This window comes from Callorhinus ursinus, unplaced genomic scaffold, assembly GCF_003265705.2.
Source record: "Callorhinus ursinus isolate GAN/ISIS: 27379988/994484 unplaced genomic scaffold, GSC_fseal_2.0 scaffold18, whole genome shotgun sequence".
NCBI classification, from domain to species: domain Eukaryota; kingdom Metazoa; phylum Chordata; class Mammalia; order Carnivora; family Otariidae; genus Callorhinus; species Callorhinus ursinus.
In genome coordinates this window covers 31,569,936-31,594,517 of record NW_027397080.1, presented here as the reverse complement: position 1 = coordinate 31,594,517, position 24,582 = coordinate 31,569,936, and the positions used below count along the sequence as shown (strand labels likewise).

The window sequence follows — 24,582 nt, the reverse complement described above, 5'->3', positions numbered from 1 at the left end:
GGGGGCGCGCGGGGCGGCTGGGGCGCGCGGGGGCGGGGCCGGGGGCGGGCGCGCGCCGAGCCGGGGCGTGGGGGGCGCGCGTGTTCGCGCGAGGGGGCTTGGGGTGTGTTTGAGGAGTGGGTGCGAGGACACGCGCAGCTGTGGAGGGGGAGGGGGCGTGAGGGGCGCGCGTGCTCACGCGAGGGGGGAGTGTTTTGACGCGTGAGTGTGCGTGGGCACCGGCGTGTGTTTACGGCACGGGTGTGAGGGAGGGGGTGTTTGGCCGAGCGTGAGAGGCGCGTGTTGATGGAGCGAGGGGGAGAGCGTGCGCGTTTGGGAGCGGGTGTGCGAACACGCGTGTTTACAGAGCGAGTGGGGAAGGAGGGAGCGCGCGTGGATGGAGAGCGCGAGGGGACCGAGTGTGTTTTGACGCGTGAGTGTGCGCGGGGCCGGCGTGTGCCGATGGGGCGCGCGTGTCTGTGAGGAGGTGTGTTGGGGAGTGGGTGTGAGATCACGCGTGGTCTTGGGGCGAGTGGGGGTGTGAGGGAACGGGAGGAGCGAGGCAGAGCCCGCGCGCGTGTTGGTGCGAGGCAGCGGGCGTGGGGACACGCGTGTGTGCGCGAGGGAGTGGGAGTGTTTGGGTGAGTGGCGGTCTGGGGGCGCGCGTGCGGGGAGTGGCCGCGGCGGGCGGGCGGGCGGGGGCGGCGGGGCGCGAGCCGCGCGGGCGCCCACGGAGCCGCCGACTGGTTTTTGTCTGCGAGGCGAGCCGCGGCGGCGGGCTTTTCGGATCCAGCGCCGGATCCCCGAGGCGGGGGACGGGGAGAGGGTGGGGACAAGTGCCCCCGAGGCGGGGAGGAGGGAGATCCAGGTGCCCCCTCGGCGCGGAGAGGGTGGGGTGGAGGACAGGTGCCCCTCTGCGGGGAGGAGGGGGAGACAGGTGCCGCCTCGGCGGGGCGCGGGGAGAAGGCGGGAGGCAGGTGGCACTCGGTGGGGAGTGGGGGTGGACAAGTGCCCCTCGGCGGGGAGTAGAGGGACATGTGCCCCACGGTGGGGAGGGACAGGCGCCCCTCGGCAGAGAAGAGGGGCGGGGACAGGAGCCCCCTCGGTGGGGCGTGGGGAGATGGAACCGGACAGGTTCCCTTCCTTCGAGGAGAGGGGAGAGGGCCTGGGTCTGGTGCCTCCTCCACGGAGAGAGGAGAGAAGATCCAGACCGGCGCTCCTAATGCGGGGAGAGGAGAGAAGCGTTGGGACAGGTGCCCCCTCCGCGGGGTGCTGGGAAAAGGGCCGGGACAGCACCGAGCTCAGCCCCAGGCGCCTCTGCAGGACTAGGCGGTTGGAGGCTGCCTTTCCTAGCAAGCCAATGGAGTGAATGAACGTTTTATTAATGTGTGCGTAGAATCCGGCGGGGAAAGTTGGTTGAGTTCAGAGACTAAGAGGTTTGGAAGAACTTGAGAGTTTGGCTTACCTGGAACCAGGACAGGAAAGGGGCATTGACCCTTGCTTCCACCAGCCACGCTCAGATGGGCTGGAATAGAGGCTCCGTGTGGCCTTCTTGCATTTACAGGATCTCCTGTGATTTGATTTAGGTATTGCACAACTTTAAGAGGTGGCCCTGATGGTGTTCGGATGTTTGAGACTTTTTCAATCTCGGTAGGTTTCTGTAGGCATCAAAACAAATTTTTGAAAGTTTAATACTATTGCAAAGTATCTTCATCAATTAGTTTACCAGGGAATGATGACAATTTTAGTCTATTTTATATTTTGTCCACTATTGCTTTGTATGATTTCTACTGATTAATCCGAGGTATGTAATTAGCAAAGCAGATTCGGTAAAGGGAAGAAGTGCTGTCTGATATTACAGAAGTGCCTCATGTATGTGTTTGGTTCTGTGCATTATATTTCAGTCACCAGGGAAGCCAAAACCTGAAATTTTAAAACTGTGCCCCCCCCCCAATTTTGTCATATATGGTAAAATGGCTGGCTGTATACAAAGGAAACCTTTTCTCTTTCTGCCCAAAGGAATTTTTCAAAGAGTTTTCCTACAGAAATCATGTCATAGAGAGAAACTGCTGCCTGGGAACCTGGTAAAGAAAAACAGGTTCAGCAGGAGCACCTTTCATGGTGTTTGTTTATAGGAAAATAGTATTTTAAGACCAGAATTAGACAATGGCAAATAGCTTATGTATTTTCTTTTCTTTGTATTAGATCTAGAGAGTAACCATGTTTAACGTTCTAGAAAATAACATTTATTTACAGGATATTCACTTCTCCAATAAATTTAGTTTAGTAGTGAAAACAGAGAAATGCTGTAAATATCTAAGAGACCTCCATTCAGTCATCCTGATTAATTATATGCCACAGAATCAAAGTGGAAACACAGTATTTAATGCAGTAGTTAAGAACAACATCATATTATTTAAAGATTTTTTTTTATCAACTTTTCTGCTTTTGTGATACACACGCATAGACACACACATTATTCGTTTTTTAGGGCCCTGCTGGGCCTTCCTGTGTAAAATAGCAGTATCACTGCTGCAGGCTGTTCATGTTGGACTGCTTTAGAGAGCATAGACAACAGGCTGAACTGAGGATTTTTGTGCTTAGTGTGAGAAAGATAGTGAAGTTAAAGAGTTGACATTGAACTTCCCTGGCGGAAGCCCCGAGGCCCTTATTGATGGCTAAGCTGCAGGTGCTGTCTCAAAAGCCCTCATCTTCTGCCAATGCAGGAAATGGACATTTTGGGGATCTAGAATTTCCTTTGGGAACCGTCAAAATTTTTCTGATGTTTTCCGATCATTGCTGTTGTGAACTTTTCAAGCTTCAGAACTGTGCTTGTAGGCTGCCTTTTTTAAATGTCTAAGGGGAAATTGTTAATACATTTATTTAAAACGCAACTTTAGGAATCACCCAGAAAGGTCAGTAAAGACCATTTTGTTAAACTTGGCACCGTTCTTTAGCTAGTGCAGTGGTTTCTGGAAGTCATTTATTCTTAGCGGTGTGCACTTCCCCATCCCTTTTCCAACCATTCATTGTGTGTCTGCCATGTCTTCTCACATTTAAAGGGTTTTGCTTCCCCTGGCTTAAAGTGGCTTAATATTTGTATTCCATCGATCTTTTCAAAAAGAGACTCTCTTAGTGGTGCCAAGTCTTCATTGTTAAATATCAACCATGGCATCCTGTCACAGTATATAAGATGAATATTTGGGAGCTTATTTCAGTTATATATTCCCTTGCCAAAAAGCATTTGGCATGAACACGTGATGTAGTTTGTATACATCGCCTCTTTTTTTTTTTTTTTTTTTAATGATTTAAGGGAGCTTACAGAGATACAGGCATACCTCATTCTGTTGTGCTTCGCTTTAATTGCATTTCACCGATAAGGCGTGTTTTACAAATTGGAGGTTGGTGGCAACCCTGCGTGGGAGGGAACAAGTCTGTCGGTGCCATTTTTCCAGCAGCATTTGCTCAGTTCGTGTGTCTGTCACACTTTGGTAATCCTTGCAATCTTTCAAACTTTTTTTTTAATCGTTACATTTGTTAGCGGTGATCTGTGATCAGTGATTATGACTTGCTGAAAGCTCAAGTGATAGCATATTTTAGCAGTATTTTTTAATTAAGGTATGTAGGGCTTTTTTAGACAGAATGCTATTGCACACATAACAGACCACAGCATAGTATAAAAGCAACTTTTATAGGCACTGAGAATCAAAAAAATGTGACTCACTTTATTGTGATGGTCTAAAACCAAACCCACAGTATCTCCAAGGTATGGCTGTATATGTCACACAGTGAAGCAAGATAAAAATAGGTGAAATAAAGAAGGATAAGGCCAAAGGAAAGTGAGGGTACAGGAAAGGGAAATGGGGGTTCTAATGAAGTTAGTAACATTCATTCCGTAAAATCTTACGTACTTTCTGGAGGCAGGCCATAAACTGCATTCTGGGCTTTGTGACAACGATAGACGTGATGTAGGGTTAATTTTGTCTTCCTTACAGCTGACATGGATTTTCTTACATTCTGTGTAAGGTCTGACAGCCAACCAGGACTTTTCAGTGCTGATGGGAGAAGCCCAGATGAGATGCGCTGAATGACATTGAAGGCTGCAGGTCACTAGTAGTCACATTTAACGTTTGGGAAGTGCTGAGGAGCCTGCTGGGTGTTGGCACCTAACAGCGTGAGGACAGTGCAGCTCATGATCCTGGAGACCATCACTTGTCCCCTTCCTGAGTGGATTGCCCTGAAGTCAAATGACCATCTTTCTTTGCTCTTCTCTGACAGGTTTAGACATGGATTAACTCGCAGCAGGCAGGCAAGGGGATTCCGTTACCGGCAGGACATGGTTACACTCCACCCCCTAAGCAGTGTAGCACAGACACTCATTACTGTCATGGCGCCGTACTTTGTAAATAGTGTCTTTGCTTTTTGTACCATTGGGGGTGGGTGCATTGACAATGCCTGTGTGACCGTGCTTGATGCTTCATTTCAGTAAAGCTTTTTTTGTGTACTAACAAATTTTAGTTTCGAAAATATCATGGTACCACCTATAATTTTTTAATTTTATGTTGTCTTGTTAGCACCGAACGTAGAGCATACACGTATGACATATGTCGTGTAGAAAGATCAGTCAACACATTTTTAAAAGTACCTATTATAGGTCAGCTGTTAAGCAAATTATAACATTATTACAAATTTGGGGAGGGTAAAGTATGGAAGGAATTTAATCAGAGTGAATGTTTATAGGAGTTAAGCTAGTGATGCTAAACTTACATAACATTTTTGTAATATTTAAAGTAATGGCAAATAACATAGGTTCTTCCAAATTCATTAAATTAACTTTCATCAGCTACTAAGATGAACTAGTTTCCATTTTTTTTCACCTTTTGACTTTCACCTCTTTCAAATCTGATCCCACTTTCTTAGCCAGCCTTCCCCCGTCTCCCAACAACTACTCAATATTCTAAATTCTCTGAGCCTAACCCAAGTCTTATTAATGAAGCCTTTCCCCTCATTTCCCAACATAGATTAGCGGCTCTTTGCGGGGCAGGGTGGCACCTAAGCTGTATCCTCCCCTCCCCACCTAGCATAATGAAATTTGGGAGCTGGAGTTTCATGACTGCTATTGACAGACAGAGTACATGTGTGGTGTTATTTATTGGATAGAGTGAGAAGAATGTGTTGGTTGGGAATGTGTTTCTTTAGGCTGAAAGCACACCTACCTCTGACCCTACCTAGTTCCTGCACTCAGTTCAGTCTTGTCTGTTAGTCATTCAGACACAAATGCTGCAGGATCTCCCATGTAGAGCAGTTCAGGTTCCCTAGGGGATTGGGGTTTTTGTTTAAGTGGTCTTGAAGAGTCCTGGCCTGTGCCAGTGTGAAATCGCTAGGTCTGCCACCTGAATCATCTCTCTGACTTTCTTAGGATTGGCCAAACACTTGCCGTCTAGGAATGTGTGTGGGTAAGAGCTCTTTGCTTTGAAATAATACAGTAGGATGAGTACTTGTTTTGTTTTTCAGCTCTACCACTGAGTAAATCAGAAATCTCAGGTAAGTCACCTTACGTCTCTGGATCAGTGCCTTACCTGTGTTCTAAACCTATTAGGAGTGGTTCAGGAGATTAGTGGTCAGCATCATAAGTTTCTAAAATCAGAGTACCCTGCACATGGTAAGTGTGGATTTGGGAAGTTTTTGTTTCAGGGGCGTGTGTGTGTGTGTGTGTGTGTGTGTGTGTGTGTACTGGGTTTAGTTCTTTCTGTGGCCACAGTCAAAAGCTGTTGAAAGCCCCTGGACCAGATAATTCTCGAGTGCTCTTTAAATCTCAGTGTTTTGTAGTGATTATCTGCCATGGGACGTGTCTGTTACGACAGTTGCTTTACCTAAGGCTGAACCAGTGGAGATGCTTGTATAGGTATGGAATTCAACGGCAGATAGGTTTCCAGCTCAGCTGGAGCTCAGTATACCTTTTCCTGATTTCTTCAGGTAATCAAAATGTTTCAAATGAGCATGACAGCTTATTTCCACCACAATTTATCCCATGTTTTTGTAGGGAGATTCCAATGATAACTTTGCACGACTGAGGTATATGTAATGAATATTTAATTGAATATTTTTTATTTGTAAGTGGGAGCAGACTTTCACTATTTGTTTAGTGAAAGGATCCACGTTTCAGTTAATAGAGTCACCTTAGATTCCTCTTTTAGTTGCAAGTCACAGAACTCCACTCAAACTGGCTTACATAAAAGAGGGAATTTATTGACTCTTATGAAATCCGGTTTTGGAGTTATCTTCAGCTACAGTTGGTTCCAGATGCTCAAGTGAAAAGATTTGGAACCTGTCTCTCCCTCTCTTGACTCTTCTCTTGTCCATGTTGATTTTATTCTCATTTCCACAGTGGTAGCAAGATGGTCCCCTCAAAGCTCCAGGCTTATATTTTGCCAATTTAGCAAATATCTCCGGGAAGACAGCACATCTTTGCCAGTTGTTCCAGGAAATGTTCTGTTCTTCTTGGCTCAGCTTGACTCATGTGTCCAATCACTGGAATAAGAGGAGGCAGTATGCTCATTATTAACAAGGCCTGCCTCTCTCTCCCTTGAAACAAGAATTGGGATTAGCACCACCTGAACTACACATAGGGCAGGAGCAGCTCCCAAAGAGGCAACAAGGTGCCATAGCCAGGGAGGTGGGAAGGGATGCTAGGCAGGCATACTGTGAGGGAACTGGTACTTTTTGATGTTCAGCCTGACAGTCATATTCCTAAAGAAAGCACCATTCAGGGATGCCTGGGTGGCTCAATCGTTGAGTGTCTGCCTTCGGCTCAGGTCATGGTCCCAGGGTCCTGGGATCGAGCCCCATATCGGGCTTCCTGCTCCACGGGAAGCCTGCTTCTCCCTCTCCCACTCCCCCTGCTTGTGTTCCCTCTCTCACTGTGTCTTTCTCAAATAAATAAATAAAATCTTTAAAAAAAGAAAGAAAGCACCATTCATTCGGAAACCACAGAAGCTCATAATAAGGCCGAGTCCATGATTTTATTCTCATGGTCTCATTTTAAATGAGAAGACACCAGAACCTTCACCTTTTAATAGGTGCTGACTAACAATTCCTAGGACCATTTTCAGAAAATATGATTCAAGTCCTTTATATATTATACACTGTGGTTTGGATTAATCAACAAAGAATTCATTTAAATATCCTTTTGTCTTTTCTAATGAAACAAACCATTCATTCTGCTCTAGCCAGAATCCATGCCTCTGGCATTTGCATGCATGTGTAAAAGATGTTTTACCTAACAATGTAAAAAATAGGACGGGCCCAGCCTAAAACTGATGGTGTTCTAAAAACTTATAAGCCAATTGAATGATATTTCTCAGATAAACAGTGCAACAAATGGTAGGTATGTTCCCAGGCTAGCCTGAGAAGAAAAATCTTTTGAACCCATAATGGATACTCAGCATTTGCAGGAGAAAAATAATTAAAATGTGTGCTTATGTATATCACATTATACACTGTAAAACATTGAACTATATAATCTATACATAGCCTACACTTACATGTTCCAAAACACATGAAATAATGCACTTCCTATTTTCATATTAAATGACGTTACTCAAAAACAAAGGTACATATAAAATAACTTCAGTAAATGGAAACTTTTTCGTGAAGATTCTTAATTCATAGGGTAGAACCCAAAATAGTTCTCTGAAATTACAAAGTCCAGCTCCCTAACTTTTAGAGGAATAAAATTTAAGTTTCTTGATAACAGAACCCTAACATTATTCTTATTATCAATTGTAATTACAATCTTCTTTTTATTCTCAAGTGGCACAAAGAAAAGAGAGAGAAACCCTTCTGAGGTATCTTGAAGGAGCAGTGGAAAGGACAGGCAATGGGTTAACAAGGTGGTTATGTGTGTCACGGGTTGTCTGAAGTGAGACTGACTGGACCATCAGAGGAAGAAGAGTCTTCTAGGCAGGAAAAAGGAGACGGGAGGAAGAGATGTCGGGTCAGACAGCTTCCCGTACTAGTCCCTGGGTGATGTTCCCCCTTAACCCACATAACTTTATCAGGGTCTGTGGCCAGTCGGCATGGCACCTGAGCCTTGCCTGGTGGGTGAAGAAGGAAAACGAGGAGCGTGGACCAGGAACTTCCTCACTGGACATTGTATTGGGGTATTCTTTAAGACTAGTTTTAGTTCCTAAACTCTTCTGTGGGAACATTAGTTGCAGGAAATGCTTATAAGAAGCTCCCCCAAACCCAGAGAGAAAGATTCAGATAAGTTTAGGAAACATGCCTACCAGCTTTCTACCAGCAATTTACAGCATCTGTTAGCATGTTAAGGTTCAGAGAAATGCAAATGTATTTAGTTGTGTTTAACCTACTAATTCAAAAACATCTTGACACATTTTGTTTTTATGGTCTACTGAGTAACATCTCGTGGAAAATCTTCTACAGCATGCAGTTTGGGAAATGTTTCAATGGACCATCGCCACACCGTCGTCCTGAGCCAGGAACTCACGGCCCTCCCCTCGCGTGGGTCTCTGAGTCCCCTGATACTGAACGTACGATTTTGTGTACATATGTACTTTTCTAGAAAAGGGTTTGTAGCTTTCATCACTAAGAGCCCATGAGTGATGAAGGGTAGCAATCACTGTTGCGGGTTCTTTCCTAACAAGGGAAGTCCAGCTTCTCCTGTACATTTTATGTCTGCATAGGGCCATTACTCAGCAGACGTGGCGTCACTCAGGGGTGTCAAGTAGTAGACAGGCAGCTGACTAGTCAATTATTAGGCTTATTTGTCAAATAGACTTAAACACTGGCAGCTACTCTCTTTCCACCAAGAATTGTGGAAAGAAATTGCCTATGCAGGACACCACCTTATCGTTAAATTCTAGTTATATTTATTCCCAAAGAAGACATGTTATTTCATTGCAGTGAAGAGGGTTTGTTTTTAAAAGTTAAGAGCCACTGACCTGCAGAAGAGAAATCCGTTGAGAGCTCCTTAATGATAAACTACTAAAAACCAGCTAAGTACAGAAAGCTTTTCCTTCAGGAAACTGAAAACCATCAACTCACCTACTTACAGATTTAAAAATTAGGATCATAAAATACTGTTCAGGGAAGAGTGAGCAGTAAATAATAGACATGCATGGAATAGGTCAATCTCCCCTTGACTTAAACCAAATCTTCAGAGAGCTCTCAAGTCAGACCACACCGGATCTTTGTTGAACTGCTTCTGTGAACCAGTGTTTGGTGTCTGTTAATGCAAATGGTGATAAACAGTCCTTAAAACCCAGTACTGCCTTTATTGCAAGGATTCCGAAGTCTGTGACGTCACATGCTATCCAAAACAACTGACCGTGATCTTGAAACTGCCTCCCGTTTTGCTTCGTTTGCCAAGTTCAGCCAAATCTGGGACTCACAGTTAACCATTTTGGATGATCTCTTGTGTGTTTTCTGTACAATAGCTTTACGTGAGCTTTATTTTACTCTTTTCATGAATCTCAATCTTACCTAATCTATTATTAACCATAAGTATTTTTGTCAGCCACGTCAAACAGGCATACCTGGATCTAGGGTTGATGCCAGTTAGGTGAGAGCAGGGAGGGCAATAAAGAGGCTGAGGAGGGATGGGAAGGGAAATCGGGAAAATGAGGAAGAGGGGAGGAAAAGAGATGGTAGGGATATGTGCGGGGTTTGTGAGGGATGTTCCCCAGGCTTAGCACCTGCTGCCCTTTGAGCTGGTTATTAACCTTTTGTTCCATTACTTAACTACTCCGTGAACTCTTAGACCCACTCTGCTCCGAGTGGAAGGATTAAAGAAGCCTGCTTTGGGGCTTCCATGAGGACAGCCAGACAAGGCAGCCCCCTCAATTCTATGAAATCAGGTTGCATCCCCATTTAGTGGAAAGCATGATACCTTGTTAGCCTTCCCACCTAATCCAGGGGATGTTTGAATACTGGCCTCAATAATACATTCATTCACGTCTCACCAATTTGGAATTTGCAGAAATTTGAAGATTACTCTGGTCCAGGGGGAGAGTACTAATGGGAGATGTAGCGCACAAGTGTGGGGGCGAGTGACGTGGGCCCAGGAGAGCAGACATTGGTGTGTTCTGATGCGGCAGGCAGGGCCATGAGCCACACTGCCTTCCCAGGGATCACGACACTTCGAAAAAGGAGCTTAATGGTTAAAATTGTTCTAAAACTCCGTTTTTTTTTTCCCTCAGAGAAATATTTTTGAAAAAAAAAAGTTTAAAATGGTACAATTTGTTTTTTTTTAATTTTTATTCTGTTGTCAGAAAGGCCTGTGATAAACTTCAAAATAGTATTCTTAAATCGTTTTATCTATCAAGACCTACTTTATAATACATACATTATTTTTAAGTAATATAGCTGTTTTCTTTAAAATCTATGCATTCAGTCTATTCATTTCGAAATGACATCCTTACCTATAATTATTCCAGATTTTTACAAAATCTTACAGCATTATGAAAAAGTATTATCGTAGTTAATGAACTTTCAAGTTCTAGAACTGAAACCTCTGTAAGGAGAATCCAGTGTTTACAAAAAAATACGTATTTTTGGAACATCTTGGACTTTAACTCTCACGAGTAGGCAAGACAGTTGGGAATGTCTGTGCAGATGGCATTCCTGCAGTTGGTTCTGAGAGCAAAGCATTGCCAACAGCAGGCCTCTAAATAATGTATGGAGAATGAGTTGGACACAGAGAAGGACTCTTCCAGCTAGAGTCCGGAACGCATGGTTTTTCAGATACTGAAACTCACCAGGAACTCAGGGCGAATAACATCTATTATGATTAGTAAAATTAGCTGGAAGCAGCCAGGATTTTTTTTTTTTCCTCCAGGTACCGGGTAGCACATGTGATTAGCAAAGATTTTTTTTTTTTTTTGAGATTTTTACTTTTTTAAAGCAATCTCTACACCCAACATGGGGCTCGAACATCCCGACATCAAGAGTCACATGCTCTACTGACTGAGCCAGCCAGGCGTCTCCAAAGTCTTCTGATTTTGTTTTTGTTTTTTTATGGAGTTTTCAATCCCCTCCCACCTCCTCACCCCCACGATGCCTCCACCCTAACCTTGTTCCGGAATGCTACTTCTGTGGTGGAAACTACCAAATGTAAGAGTTATTGTGTGCCAGCCTAATTAGATGTTTGTTTGTTTCCAAATGCCTGCTCCCTGATACATTCTATGGGATCAGGTAAAATGTGGCCCCATGAGAAGGGAAGGGACCGCGTTTAGTGACTGGGCTGGAGAAAAGTACACCACAGAAATGACAAATGGAAACATACTTCGTTCTTGTTCTCCTTGTTCTCCTTCAAACTCACATTTTCTATTTCTAACAGGTGAAATTAAATCACTTATTCAGTAAATCTGTATTGAGGGCCTGCTGTGTGCCAGGCATTCTGTGAGGCCTTGGGAATATTGCAGTGAACAGAGCGATTGTAGCTGCTGGCTTCACAGAGCTCACGGGACTTCTCTTCACCTCTACATCAGACTGAGGTTCTTGAAATAAAGACTCCCATCGTACTGGATTTTGTACCCCTGGTGGCGACCACAACATCGTGAGCTTTCTTGTTCACCGTTACATCCCCAGAACCTCAGCACAGCAGTGCTGAGTAGTCATGCCTTCGGAGTGGGGATTGACTAGATATTTGCGGAGCAAACCTGTTCTGGCCCTGATGCTCCATAGTTCTTCCCAAAGGATTTCAAGTGTTCGGGCGTTTTTGTTCCTAAAGCTGAGCACCACGGATCAACCTGCTGGTGGTTCATTAAAGTTGTCTTGCCTCCTGACACTTCCTGTGCATTTTGTAGTTCTTCTCTGCCCTGTCAGCTCTTGGGTGTTAGGGTTTTCATTTCCCATTTTCCCATGCGCACTTAAATATCATTCCACCATCACACCTTCACGTCCAGGGAAGGGAGACGGTTGCTTACCTCTGAGTCTCATTACAGTGCTTTTTCTTTAAAGACCTCATTAGTCTTAGTGGTGATATGCTCCCCTGGTCTTCACTCACTTTGCCGTTACTACCTTAGAACATCTCCGTTTGTGCTTGTAATATTTCTGATTGTCACTAGGTACTGAAACTGTGGAGGCAGTGTCCTCCAGATGTGTTGCTTTTGGAAGTTAGCAGACTTAAAATGGTCTACTCTTCTGTAGGCTATGAGGGTAGGTACAGAATCAGTGTCAGAGTTCCTGATTTCCATTGCTCTCACACCAATCAGCTGCAGTTTCACTACATCGAACTCCTGTCGGATTTGCTACTGTATTGACCGCGCCGTCAGCTCCTGCGTAATTTGGGGTGCTCTCCCGTGCTTCAGGCCACGGGGCAGCACAGCTGAGCTCCAAGGGTATTCCACCAAGCCTTCGTGTCCTTGGAGCATAGGTTTGAAATTCTTGCCCTCATGTACCTCAAGCTCTGGCATGGAGAGAGTTCAAGGGAGAGAGAATTGTACGTTTGCGTGCCTCCCCTTGTCACATTTGTTTCCTACTCGCTGTGAGTTGTTCAGCAGCATCCTACCCGATTTTCCTTGACACGTCCAAGACTCTGAATTTGTGAATAGTGTGAAACAACAGACCAAGGAGAAGAAATACGGATCCAAAGTCACTGTGAGTGAAGAAAGTCTAAGAAGAATTGCTAATTTCCATTTGTCTTGGTGTATGGAGTTGGGGAGTTTTTAAAAAGTGGCGTATGGCAGTTTTTTTTCTGAGGCTAAATTTAGCCATTGCTTTGGAAAATCAGAGTGGTACAGCTTGTGCCTTATCTCTGTCCAGCCCTTACCCTTCCCTCCGCACTTGGACATCTTAAATGGCTTGCTGGAGAGGGAAGCTTCATGTGTTCCAGTGGCCCCATTTATTCTGGGAAGGAATTAAGTGACTTCATTTTCCCTGTCTTTCCGAGCTTCCTAAAAAATTTAGGAGGCTTCCTAAGCAGCAATTGCAGTCCCTACAGAAATAGTTCAAGTCATGCCTCCTTTTGCTTCATCAGCTCTTCCTGCCAGTGCGGCCAAGGGCTGTAAATGGAATGAGAGATGGCCTCTCATTCCCAGTCCAAATAGCAACAGGAGGGCACATGTGCACTTGAGCTACAAATAACGCGTTTTAAAATAGCAGGTGGTATTTGATGATTGCTCCTTCATTCATTTACCTGCCAAGGCAAAACTTTTTCTCCCACTCTGGCAACAAGACCGGAGGTGGCTCAGATCAAGCAATTGTAGCAACAAGTTCTCATGTTTGCAGATATTCCTTAGCGGGTTTTCAGACGTTCAGATCCATGCATACTTCATGAAGCTCTTCTAAAAAAATCTTTCTTTTAAGACAATAAAAATTTCATGTTTATACAACAACCTACCCCCTGATGGACGTGTGACGCACTTTTGTAACTAATTATAGGCACTCCTTCCATTAAGGTGTGCTGCCAGCCATGTGTGTTCCAAATACTCCATTTTGCCAGGGAAAAGTGGGAATATATAAAATTTATAATGTGAAGTTCAGTGGATAGAGAAGAGCGGCATTGCTGTGAAATCCAGTTTGTATCCATAAAGAAGTCAGGTATTTCTCAGCTCTTTTGCCAGAGTCTTGCACCAATGCGCTGCAGGTACATAATTTCCTTCGCTGAGCCGAAAGGAAGTGGCAGCTGACCAAGTAAACTCCTAGAGGTTTCTCACGTGCTTTCAAGTCATTTCTGCTAGGTTTTGATCATCCTGACCACTCTCTCCATGGGAACCAGTGGTAGGCTGCTGCTAATTGGTATGCAGCCACCTGGAGTCCCCGGTGGCTAGTGGAGGTCATTCAGAGCCCTTGCCCCAGAGGTTGATGACCTCGTCAATAAATTGGCTCCCAGAAGAGGCTTAAATTAGAAAATAATTATTCTTTTCCATTGGCTGAGCCCCCACTCTGTATCTGGTGCCAGGGTGCAGACAAGCTCCCTGCTTTCAGAAAGCTCCCTAGTAGAAAGTACATGTAGGAGAACAACTCTACATTCATTTGCTAAGTACTCTTAGGACACAGGGTAAGACATGAAGGTTCGCTGGGCATAGTGGAAAGAACATGGATCTGGAATCCAGCCTGTGTTTAAATCCCTGCCCTGATACTTAAAAGCAGTATGACCTTGGGCAAGCAGTACATTTCTAAACTTCAACTTCTTCATCTGTCAAATGAAGAGGAAAAGCTTTCTTTTGATTATTTTGAGGACTAGAAATAATACATGTGGACTGGTCGACTATGGATGTCCAGTAATAATACTGAAGTGATGTGTGAGCCACGCTCTGAAGAACAGCAGACTCGCCAGGTGGACACAGGAAGAAGTTGGCATGACCAAAGGTCCAAGGGCATGTGAACCCCCAGTGGATTGAAGAACAGTGAGTGATAAGAGAGTCCCTAAAATGTAGCTGGAGACAGCTGGTCAAGAGCATTCTATGCCATGCCAAAGAGCTTCAGTTTTATTTTGTAGGTCAGAGTTGGGGGGGGAGGGGGACTTAAGTTTTTTTAACTAAATTATCTGATATAATGTCTGAAACTTCCTCATGTTGTACTGCTCGATACAGCCCTGGAAATTAATTAGGTTCCAGGACTTACAGAGAGGTAATCTAGAGGCAACAGTAGGTACAGCTAAGTGCTGAAAGCCTCGGAAGTCTGGCTAGTATTTGGTTTCCTAATGTAGACACTTTCTTACATCAGATCCTTAAATACTTGGGATTTTCTACTTTTATAGAAGCAAGCACCAATCTTTCTAAACATAGAACACACTATGGGAAATCTGACTTCATGAAATTTTCTCTGTCTTTAAAACTTTGGTATTGTTTAGGAATTTTAAGTTTTTAGGTAAATGTTAACTTGGGACATTTTAAAATGAGTCCCTTTCAGGGTTGGGAATCCCTATCAGAGAGGAAGAGGTGACCCTTGACCGCTGCTGTACCATGTGACACTTTGCATAACAGCCCCTAAGGGGAGGCTGGGACACAGTGAACCCAGCAAAGGAAAAGGGGATATGAAGCCCCAATGACCATTCATTGACCCTCGGGCCAGTGATTGGCTGGAAGTGTTTCTTCATCTTCTTGACCTTTATAATACTCAAAGCTGTTCTGGGATTATGAGTGTTTTTTTTTGTGTGTGTGTTTTCTAATATTGTTGGGAAACTCTAAGAACTGGAGTATAACAAGGTAGTTGGATAAACTACTATGCTCTGTTCTGTACCTGTACTTTTGAGTGACAGAAATTAGACTTACAGATTTCTTTTTTGTAGTTTAATACATCAGTGCAATTTCTTTTCAGCATTTAATATATAGGTATATTATATCCAGGTAACACATAGTTACTTCCACCATCGTCTTATCTGCATTGAAAGTAGCCCACCCCCCCGGAAGGCTAGGATGGACACTGCCGTGCTGTGTTAGAGGTGCAGACATCAGTATGGACTCACGTTTATTTCAGTGTGGTACAGATAGATACAGAACAATTACAGATGTGTTTGTATACATGGGTTTCCTCGCTCTGTCTGCTGAGAGGGCCTGGAAGCAGTGACATCCCAGCAGCAATGGGCACACCCAGTGCCCAGATCTTGGCTTCTAAATGCCATTCTCCAATAAAAGGAACCAGAGCTCCTTAGAGAAATTGCTGATTCTAGGGCTGGGGCGGGAAAATAAAAGATGAGCCTGGGCATCTTATAATGCCAGAAAGTAAGGAAGTGCCTGAAAAAGAAGGGAAGAGGCTGGGGGTACGTCAAAGGGACACAGGAGCCAGCATGAAAGAGCTCCCAGTGGCCAAAGCTGGGACAGTTCACGCAATAAACAAACGTAGTATTGGATTATGGCCAAAGTATAAAGTAAATATGCATGAGTTCAAATGGATATAAATAAATGGTTGATCAAATAAATTCAGAAGGACAAATCTCCCTTTAGGAGAACTCCATATAATATATGTAGACACTCCCCCCATCCATGAAGTAGAGCTTTATTCCCATTTCCTTGAGTGTGGGCTGGACTTACTGACTTATTTCCAAAGAACAGAGTATGGAAGGAGGAAAATGATAACTATCATAGAGCAGTGTAGCAGACAGTACCTTAACCAAAAATCAAGGTCCACATCAGCAGGACATCATGTACCAATGTTATGTGATGAGCGGGGCACCCTGCCTCTGTGATATTCTTCCTGGAAACTCATAACTCCAGTCCAGTCGTTAGAAAACATATCAGACACCTTGAACAGAGGGACATCTACAGAGTGTGTGACCAGTGTTCCTCAAAGCCATGAACATTGTGGAACTAAGAGCTACAGAGAAAACTGTCACATCCCAGGATACAGAGGGTGTGGGACAACTAAATGCAGCATGGCGTCCGCAACTGGATCCCAGTACCAAAGAAGTACTTTAGTTCCGTCGGCGGGTCTAACTCAACTCCATAGTTGAGTCAGTAGTGATGCCAGTGAGTGTCTTGAGTTTTGACAGGTGTACCATGGGTAGGTAAGATGTTGCTGTTAGGGCAAACTAGGCAAAGGTTTATGGGAGCTCCACGATCTTTGCAACTTGTCTGTAAATTTAACATTATTCAAAAATTTTTTTAAATGTATTTTTTAAAGATTTTATTTGAGAAAGTGAGCGAGCACGTGAGGGGGTGGGGAGGGGCAGAGGAAGAGAAGCAGGCTCCCCATTGAGCGCAGAACCCAACACAGGGCTCCATCCCAGGACCCTGAGATCATGGCCTGAGCCAAAGTCAGACGGTTAACCGGTTGAGCCACCCACATGCCCCTAAAATGCATTTGTTAATAAAAGAGTCCCATGTATGACGGGGTCCCAGTCCCAAGAATTTCTCAGACTGAAGAAAGCCTCACCACTTTAAAAAAATTTCATAAAAGTTTATCTCATCCCCACAAAAACAATAGGTAGTGATAGCCCCTCTTTACACATGAGAAAATTGAGGTGCAAAGTGGTCGTTTTTTTTTTTTAATTATGCAGCAACAGGATTAAATATGGAGCTCTCGTCTCTACTCCCATGCTCCTTCTATTCCATCACAGCTGCCCAGTCTAAAAATGCCACTTCTGCTAAAAAGGGGTGCAGAACAGGCTCACGAAGAGACTGAATGAATCACGAGCCAGACTGTGGCTGCAGAGCCGTCAGAATTATTTACTTTCTGTCTGGGGTGCAGGCACATGTGTGCGTGTGTCTTGAATGTCATGGGAAGGAATTGCTGCGTGGTGGTTAAAAGCCCTCGTTCCCTGAAACCATGCAGGTAAATAGACTGCTTTAGAGACAAGCAAGACACAAAGACACACGTGGGAAGACACGGCATTTAGTCACCTGAGAGAAGAAGCAAGCAATAAGGAGGTAAGATGCGGTGGGAGTGACCAAGTAGTGTCTGATTCGTTACAGAGGGCGGTACAGGTGGGCGGACTTTAAATAGGTTTCAGGTTTTGTCAGATCTTAATTGGCTGTGTCCATGAGAAGAAAGTGTGCAACCCAGTGTTGTTGACAGAGCTAGTGTGGATGGAGCTGGCATGGTTTCCGTGAGGTAATGTCTCATGTGTCCACCCTGGGCAGCAACCTGCGCATCTGCTTGAGCAGGGGGGTTCTTGGACCATTCTTTAACGAGCACTCAGGTGGAGAGAAGATTCATTTTTACGGAGGGAAGTGGGGTCTTAGAGTGGCTCCTGCATGTGGCCCCGGACCAGAAGCATCAGCATCATCTGAGAACTTGTTAGAAGTGCAACCTCTGGGCCTTACCCACACCTCCTAAGTAAAACAAACTAACTCTGGGACTAGGGCCCACCCATCTGTCTGGTGATTCGGATGCCACCTAGCGTGTGAGAGCCGCCGGATGAGTGGAAGCCTCCTGTCAGGGCGGCATCGGTTGACAGCGAGGGGCGAGCACAGTAGCTAGAGCACACGGACACTCAGCCACGGGAGGGACGCACGCACACACGCCCGGAACTTCCACTCCACGAGAAGTGAACCGGTGTTCGGACCTCACCCGGCCCCAGGCTTCAGAGGCAGGAGTTATGATGTGGCTTCTCCAGGGGCAGCGGAAGAGTGGGAGAACCTTTATATGGAAGCAGCAGCTTGTTGTTTTAGTGAGACAGACATAGCCCTAATCCTTCCAGACGGGACCGGAAAGCTGGGGGTGGCCAGGCAGGAGCTCCAGCTGAACAGCTGGCTTCCCTTGCTGGGGCCTCTGGAGGCTAAGGTGCTCGTGGAAACAGGTACTTTTGGCGTGCTTTTTGTGCAGTCTAGTGCACACGGAGGAGTAGTTTGGTTGCTTCACTCAGACTGTCCTAAGGACATGGGGCTTGGAATCCCTCAAAGCTGAGTCACTCTTGGCTTTGTTTGAAATGTCATGGGTGAGAGCTGAGGCCAAATTTGTCAGCCCCCTAGGTCTACACATTATTTGTTTTCTCTCTTCTACTTCTCCCTCCCACATATTAATTCAAAAATCCAGTTTGTTCAGGCTGCAGAAATTATTTGTTGGCCAGCAAACGAGGGCAGGCACATTCACTAATGTTTAAGTCACCCCCAGTGCTTGGTACATAGAAGGTGCTCAATAAACACTTGTGCATGAATAAATGAATCTGATATCAACTTTTTTACTGTAACATCATCAGAAAAAAACTTTTTGCTTCTTAATAATTATATTCCCTTTATCCCATGACCACACATAATATACAATCAAGGCAATAAACAGCTCCGTGTGTGCCAAGTATTTTACAATAGTTTCCACATCATCATAAAACTAAAACCAAAACAAGCATACGGTCGTTGCTTTTGACTGGCCAGGAATGGAGACGTGAAGACCCTCATTTCGTCCATCTGAGTAAGCTCTGTGGCCAGAGTGGGGCCCTGGCTGCGCTCAGAGGAGAAGAAGTGGCATCGAAGGCTCCAGTGATTCTCGGTCAGCACAGTACGACAGGCCCATATGCGCCGGGATGCCAGCTCAGTTGTTTCCATTTGAGGTTGTTTCTTATTTTAATTATCACTACCTTCCCCCTTTGGAGTTGAGAGCCTCAGAGATGCCATTATGCATGATATAATTTTGTTAAGAGGCAAATAATTGCTTCTGAGTATCTTCACGAAGCGCTTCTCGGAGCAGCTTAGTAACGTGAGAGAGCTAACGGCACGGTTAGCCGTGGGGATGCTGCTGAACAGACAGCCCAGAACAGAAGCTGGGACCTCGGTGGCAGCCACGGGGTTGTAACTCTTAGTGTTTTGATCTGGAGACACCAAGTGCGGGGCCCAGTTCCGTGATGTCAGGGAGGGTCTGTCCCCACAGTGTCCATGCTGGGCAGGGGGACAGGCAGGCGCGAGAGGCCGACCTCACTGTGGCAGCGCAACCGCCAGAACAGAGCCCTCTCCCTGGGGCCGGGGGCAGGCCAGGCACCCCACAGCACCCCACCAGGGCGGAGCACAGCCGGACACTGCTCTCTCTGCCCTTCTGCCTCTGTGTGTGACACGGGAGGTCAGTGCTGGCCACCGGGCTCCAAACAAGTGCTCGAAACCAGCGAAATGGATTCTGAACACTCATCTAATAGGTGCAGGATTCGTAGGCTTGCAGAAGAAATCATCAGCAGGTGGCTACAGCAGCTTCCCCCATTTCCGTGGACTGCACGAGTGTCTGTGAGTAGATACAGGGCATGCCGGGGAAGAAGCAGGGACAAGGGCCCCAGGGCATCCCTGCCATTTGACTTGGAGTCAAACTCTAAAAGGGAGGGTTCGTAGTCTTCATTCAGTTCCACGTAAAGGAGTCCTGCATTCTGCAAAATGTCCCTTTTAAGGGAGAGGGCATGGGATAAGGAATCTGGTACCACCCCCGAAGGCACGAGGGTCACGGGATGACAGGGACCGTTTGCAGTGCATCACGGACAGACTCACTCAGGGAACTTCCCGTTGGTGACCAGGCCACGGAGAGGCTCAGCACAGAGGCCTCGGTGTTTGTTGTATCCGTGTGTTTGTGTGCAATGGGCACAGAGACGTCCCCTTTCACTTTTAAAGGGGGGGGACTTTTCGTTTAGTGTGGTTCCTGGAAATAACTTTCTTAGAAAATAATATCTTCGAACGGCAGTCTTCCTCCTCTGGCTTTGTGGTTTAGTACAGTGGAACCCATTTGACACCCAGTCTTGAAAATTTTCCTGTGGAACAGGTATTTACTGTCTTGTTACTGTAAGGAAAAAGTTCTCCTTCCAAGGGTAACACTAATTCTGTACGTCTTCTCTTCCCACAACCCCTCGCTCCTGTTGGTGTCATATCGGGGTTAAGCTCCAGGCCCCAGAGCCAGGGGGATGCGTGCCCTTTGCCTCAGTCTCCTCTTCTGTGAAAAGAGGGTGAGAACAGCACGTACCTCACGATTATCGTGGAGAATAAACGGGTTAATATTTGTCAAGTGATCAGAACGGTGACTGGCACATGAGAAACTTTCCCCAAGTATCAGCCCTGCCCATTGTTTTAATTCTTACAGAATCAATAAACATGACTCACCGGTATCGGGATTTATAGTCAGGATGGCCAGGTACACTGATCAAATACTCCCGTCCTGGGTTCTTCCTTTTCGTGATTCAAGTGGTTGCATTTTGAAAAGAGTTATGCCATTAACCAACTGGGGACCAAATAGGTTGTCACAGCTGCTCAGTCAATCCCTAGAGACATTTAACTCCTTTGTTGGAAGATGATGATGACGTGGAACTGATATGTTCTGTGAGTTTGCACAAACTCGCTCAATCCTCACAGCAACCCTGAGGTAAGTACAATTACCATCCCCAGTTAAGAGCTGAGGGAACTGAGGCACTAAAGGTTTTGTTCAAAGCTACACGACTCTTCTGTGGCGCAGCCAAGGTTCTTAACTGCATACTGTCTGGTCCTGGCCCCTCTCCAGCTCCATCCTCTGCTCTCCTCTCTGCTGTGGTCCAGCCACCCGCCTTCTGCGCCTTGAATGCCCTGCCTCAGAGCCTTTGCATTTGCTAGTAACTCACCCAGCTCTTGCAGACGTGGCTCTTTCTCATTCTGGTCCAACTCAAGTGTCGCCTTTCCTGACTTATCTAAGTTCTAGCCCCACCCTATTGTTCCTCATCACATTATCCTGCTTGCTTCCCCTACTAGAGCAGGAAGAGGCCTTTTCTGATCAGTTTCCTACTAAATATCTGACACAGCATTATTTAAAATTTGTTGAATAAATATAGGTGATAATGATTTTAATAATGGTCTTAGCTCCTTTTCTTATGTAGGCATGCAACCCAAATTGTGATATGCATGTGTGCGTGCACACGTGTGTATGTGGATGTAAATGCACGAATGTGGAGGGAGAGAGAGAGTCTAATCTTAGGAATGTACAGAACCACAGACTTCTCTGAGTTACAGTCCTTGCCCCAGCGGTAATGGCCTGATGTTTTTCTTATGTAGAGGTGAAGCACTTGGTTGTATTGGTCTCAAAAGACTGTCACGTGTTAAAGGAAATGTGTAAGGGTCTCAACCAGTGAATGATCAGCAAATAAAATATTTTTTCCCCAGTATTTAGGTAAAACAGATACTCGTCTTAAAAAATATATGTATACGGGCGCCTGGGTGGCTCAGTTGGTTGAGCGACTGCCTTCGGCTCAGGTCATGATCCTGGAGTCCTGGGATCGAGTCCCGCATCGGGCTCCCTGCTCAGCGGGGAGTCTGCTTCTCCCTCCGACCCTCCCCCCTCTCATGTGCTCTCTCTCTCTCTCTCTCTCATTCTCACTCTCTCAAATAAATAAATAAATAAAATCTTTGAAAAACATATATATATGTATATATAATTTATTTACACACACTGTTTATGCACAGTGACACACACACATCTTCCTTTCTTCCACTGATTTAAATTAAATAGTACTCATTTCATTTATTTGTTCTAGGGGCTTACCTACCAGATCTCTCCAAGGCTTCCATTGGGGAATTTGGCAAGGAACTGGGGTACCAGGAACGTGAAACCAGGACCTTAACAGAAAGGGATTTTCTATTCCTTTAGTGGAGAACTCTGAGCTACTGTAGACGCCGCAAGTCTTGTGGGAGGCATCAGGCTCGGGCCCATGCTGGGGAAGTCTGGCCTGGACAGACCTCTGTGGCTCCGTTAGGCTGACGGCAGTCCCGCAGGCTTGACTAGGCCCCACGTCGACTGCTCTTCTGGAACCCGACCTCACTCTTCCCTGTTCTTCCCCAGATAACCAGTTCAGGATGTCCATCCTGGAGCGCCTGGAGCAGATGGAAAGGAGGATGGCTGAGATGACGGGGTCCCAGCAGCACAAGCAGGGGAGTGGAGGAGGCAGCAGTGGAGGGGGCAACGGGACTGGGAATGGAGGGAGCCAAGCTCAGGTACCAGCTTGCGTTGACCTCCACCTTTCGTCTTGTGTGTGTCTTGTTGATGAGGGAGGCAGGGGGCCACAAGTCCTTTGTGTGGTACTGGTATCATTCCTGGACCAGTCCCAGGGAGTGCTTCATAATCCTGTGCCTCGAAGTATTAAAATCTGTGCAATAGCAAAGAAGCCTTGAACTGTGGACCTTCCCAGGTATTGACCTCCTGGAGCCTTCAGTCACTGCTATTGATCTCAAAATTCACTGCTGCTGCCTGGCAGTGGGAGTTGAGGGATCCAGTGGAAAAGCAGGCCCGATGGTGACTCACAGTTCAGTTGGAGTCTATTTTGTATTCTGTATTCCGCATCTATTTTAAGTATAAATATGGAACATAATTGAATTCAGTAATTCAGAATCCTTTTATAAACTCAAGATGACCAATATGAAAAGGACCCAGAGAAACTGTTTCTGAAATTATTTGGTGGAATAACGTTATCCATTCTATCCTGTGTCACATATGCTTTTTCGTAAATTCCATGAAGAATTTGCCAAGTATAGGGAAATTACTGGATATTTTTTTAGAGTCCCATTAGTCTTAGAAGCCTTCTACAAATCTCATTTAGGATCTTCATTTTAGGATCTCATTCATTTGAGAAAATTCTGAGCAGAAATTATTTTTCAGGAGACCCTAGAGACAAATGTAAAGAAATGGAGAGTGTTCCTATCTCTGTTGCTGAGCTATTCCCGGCAAACCTCAAGTCATTCTCCCTTTTTCTCTTCAAGATGAATAATGATTTCCTCAGAACAGTTACAGTTGTTTCAGTGAACATTTTGAGTTTTATGGTCCTTGTAAGTATCAAATATTAGTAATATTTTTAATAATAATCATAGGCAAAAACAGCGTTTTATAGACCACACCCAAGAAACTAACTTTTTCCTCGAGTTTTCTTATTTCTCACCCATCTTCAGAAGTGAAAGGGAAGGACTCGGCACACAGTAAAATATTATTAAGGCTACAGTAGGCTTCTTTTTTTGCCTATCCTCCTAAATTTTAAGAACGAAGTAATCGTTGTTTGACTTATCTCATGACTCAAATAAGAGACTCCCATGAAAACCTTTTCCTTTCACGAACAAAGGTGGCATGAGGGGAATGAACTATAATGTCATCTTCACAGCTCAGCCGTTCGGTAACTGGCCTATTAGATCTGATCCCATATTAACTGCTATGGAAGACTCTTCCGTCAATTTAAGTTGGCTTCAATACATACCTGTGTCCACCTTTCATGATAAAGATGTGGCTGTTTTTGTTAATGCATAAAAAAAAAAAAAAATTCCCTCCTTGCTTACTGACCCGTAACTTCCATGAGCTTGTGAATGTGTCTGTTCGGTACATGTGGGGCGCCTCTGCCTGGGCCTCTTGAGTCAAGGTCATTCTACTGCAGGTTGGGATCACCCACCTCTTTTAAGAGCCCTAGTGAGGATGACATTATATCTATCATCTGCTTTTCATTTTTGTAGGCGTTTTTTCCCAGACCTAAAAGTAAAAAAACAATGAGAAGCAACAATATTTCTGTAGTAATTGAATTTTATGGGCTTTATTACTGGAAAAAAAACAAACACTTTTTAAATAATTCCAGAGGTGAGAATCAGGCTAGAAGTATCATTTACGTGGGGGGAAGTTCAGCAGAGAGCTGCCATCACAGAGACTCAGATAAACTGTTGAGGTAACAAAGTTTGATTTTATTTTTCTTGCTTTACAACTGAATCAAGAGAAGAAAGCCACAGTTAAAATTCGTGAATTTCTCTTTCCTGTATGCCTCTATTGTTATTAATAACACTTAAATTTCAAGATCTCTAATGCTTTCCCCAAAGGACGAGATTGTTATTGGATTTTTAAAAGTGTTTCTTTGGGGGGGGTCCCCCTTCTAAGTGACTTAATTCTCCTAATGAGGAGCGAGGGAGGCAGAGGTCCAGGTGTATCCCCAGATGCAAGAACCGGGACAGCTACCCTGCTTTGCTCTCCTACCAGCACACAGTCTACAGCGTGTACTTCAACTGGAGGCTGGTGGCACCTTTTCTTCTAGCGGTATACGCTTTCCCCGAGATGGAGCCGCATGACGTTCATAATCAGAGTGTCAGCTGTGATAGACAGACTCGGGTTCTCAGAGTAACGGAAAATGACCCTGTGCCACAAGCGTGGCCACGTGCCGCTGAGCTGAACCAAGCACATTCTAGTCTCAGTTTATGTGCAGTTTGGTGTTTCCCAGTGTGGGTGGCTGATCATAAAGCATTTGTTTCT

General features: G+C 45.1%; 1 protein-coding gene and 1 long non-coding RNA gene across 14 annotated transcripts in view; both read left to right on the top strand.

Moving 5' to 3' along the window:
- CAMTA1 (calmodulin binding transcription activator 1) overlaps positions 1 to 24,582 on the top strand; it is an 868,902-nt gene that overhangs the window by 816,435 nt on the left and 27,885 nt on the right. For all 13 annotated transcript variants that reach the window (XM_073903391.1, XM_073903394.1, XM_073903390.1 and 10 more), the window contains one exon: positions 22,153 to 22,304. In XM_073903391.1, the coding sequence (XP_073759492.1) occupies positions 22,153 to 22,304 (152 nt within the window). The remainder of the gene's footprint in view (positions 1 to 22,152; positions 22,305 to 24,582) is intronic.
- LOC141374469 (uncharacterized) lies at positions 1,640 to 11,786 on the top strand. Its single transcript, XR_012381385.1, has 2 exons — positions 1,640 to 8,531; positions 11,339 to 11,786. It is a non-coding gene; the product is annotated as an uncharacterized lncRNA (long non-coding RNA).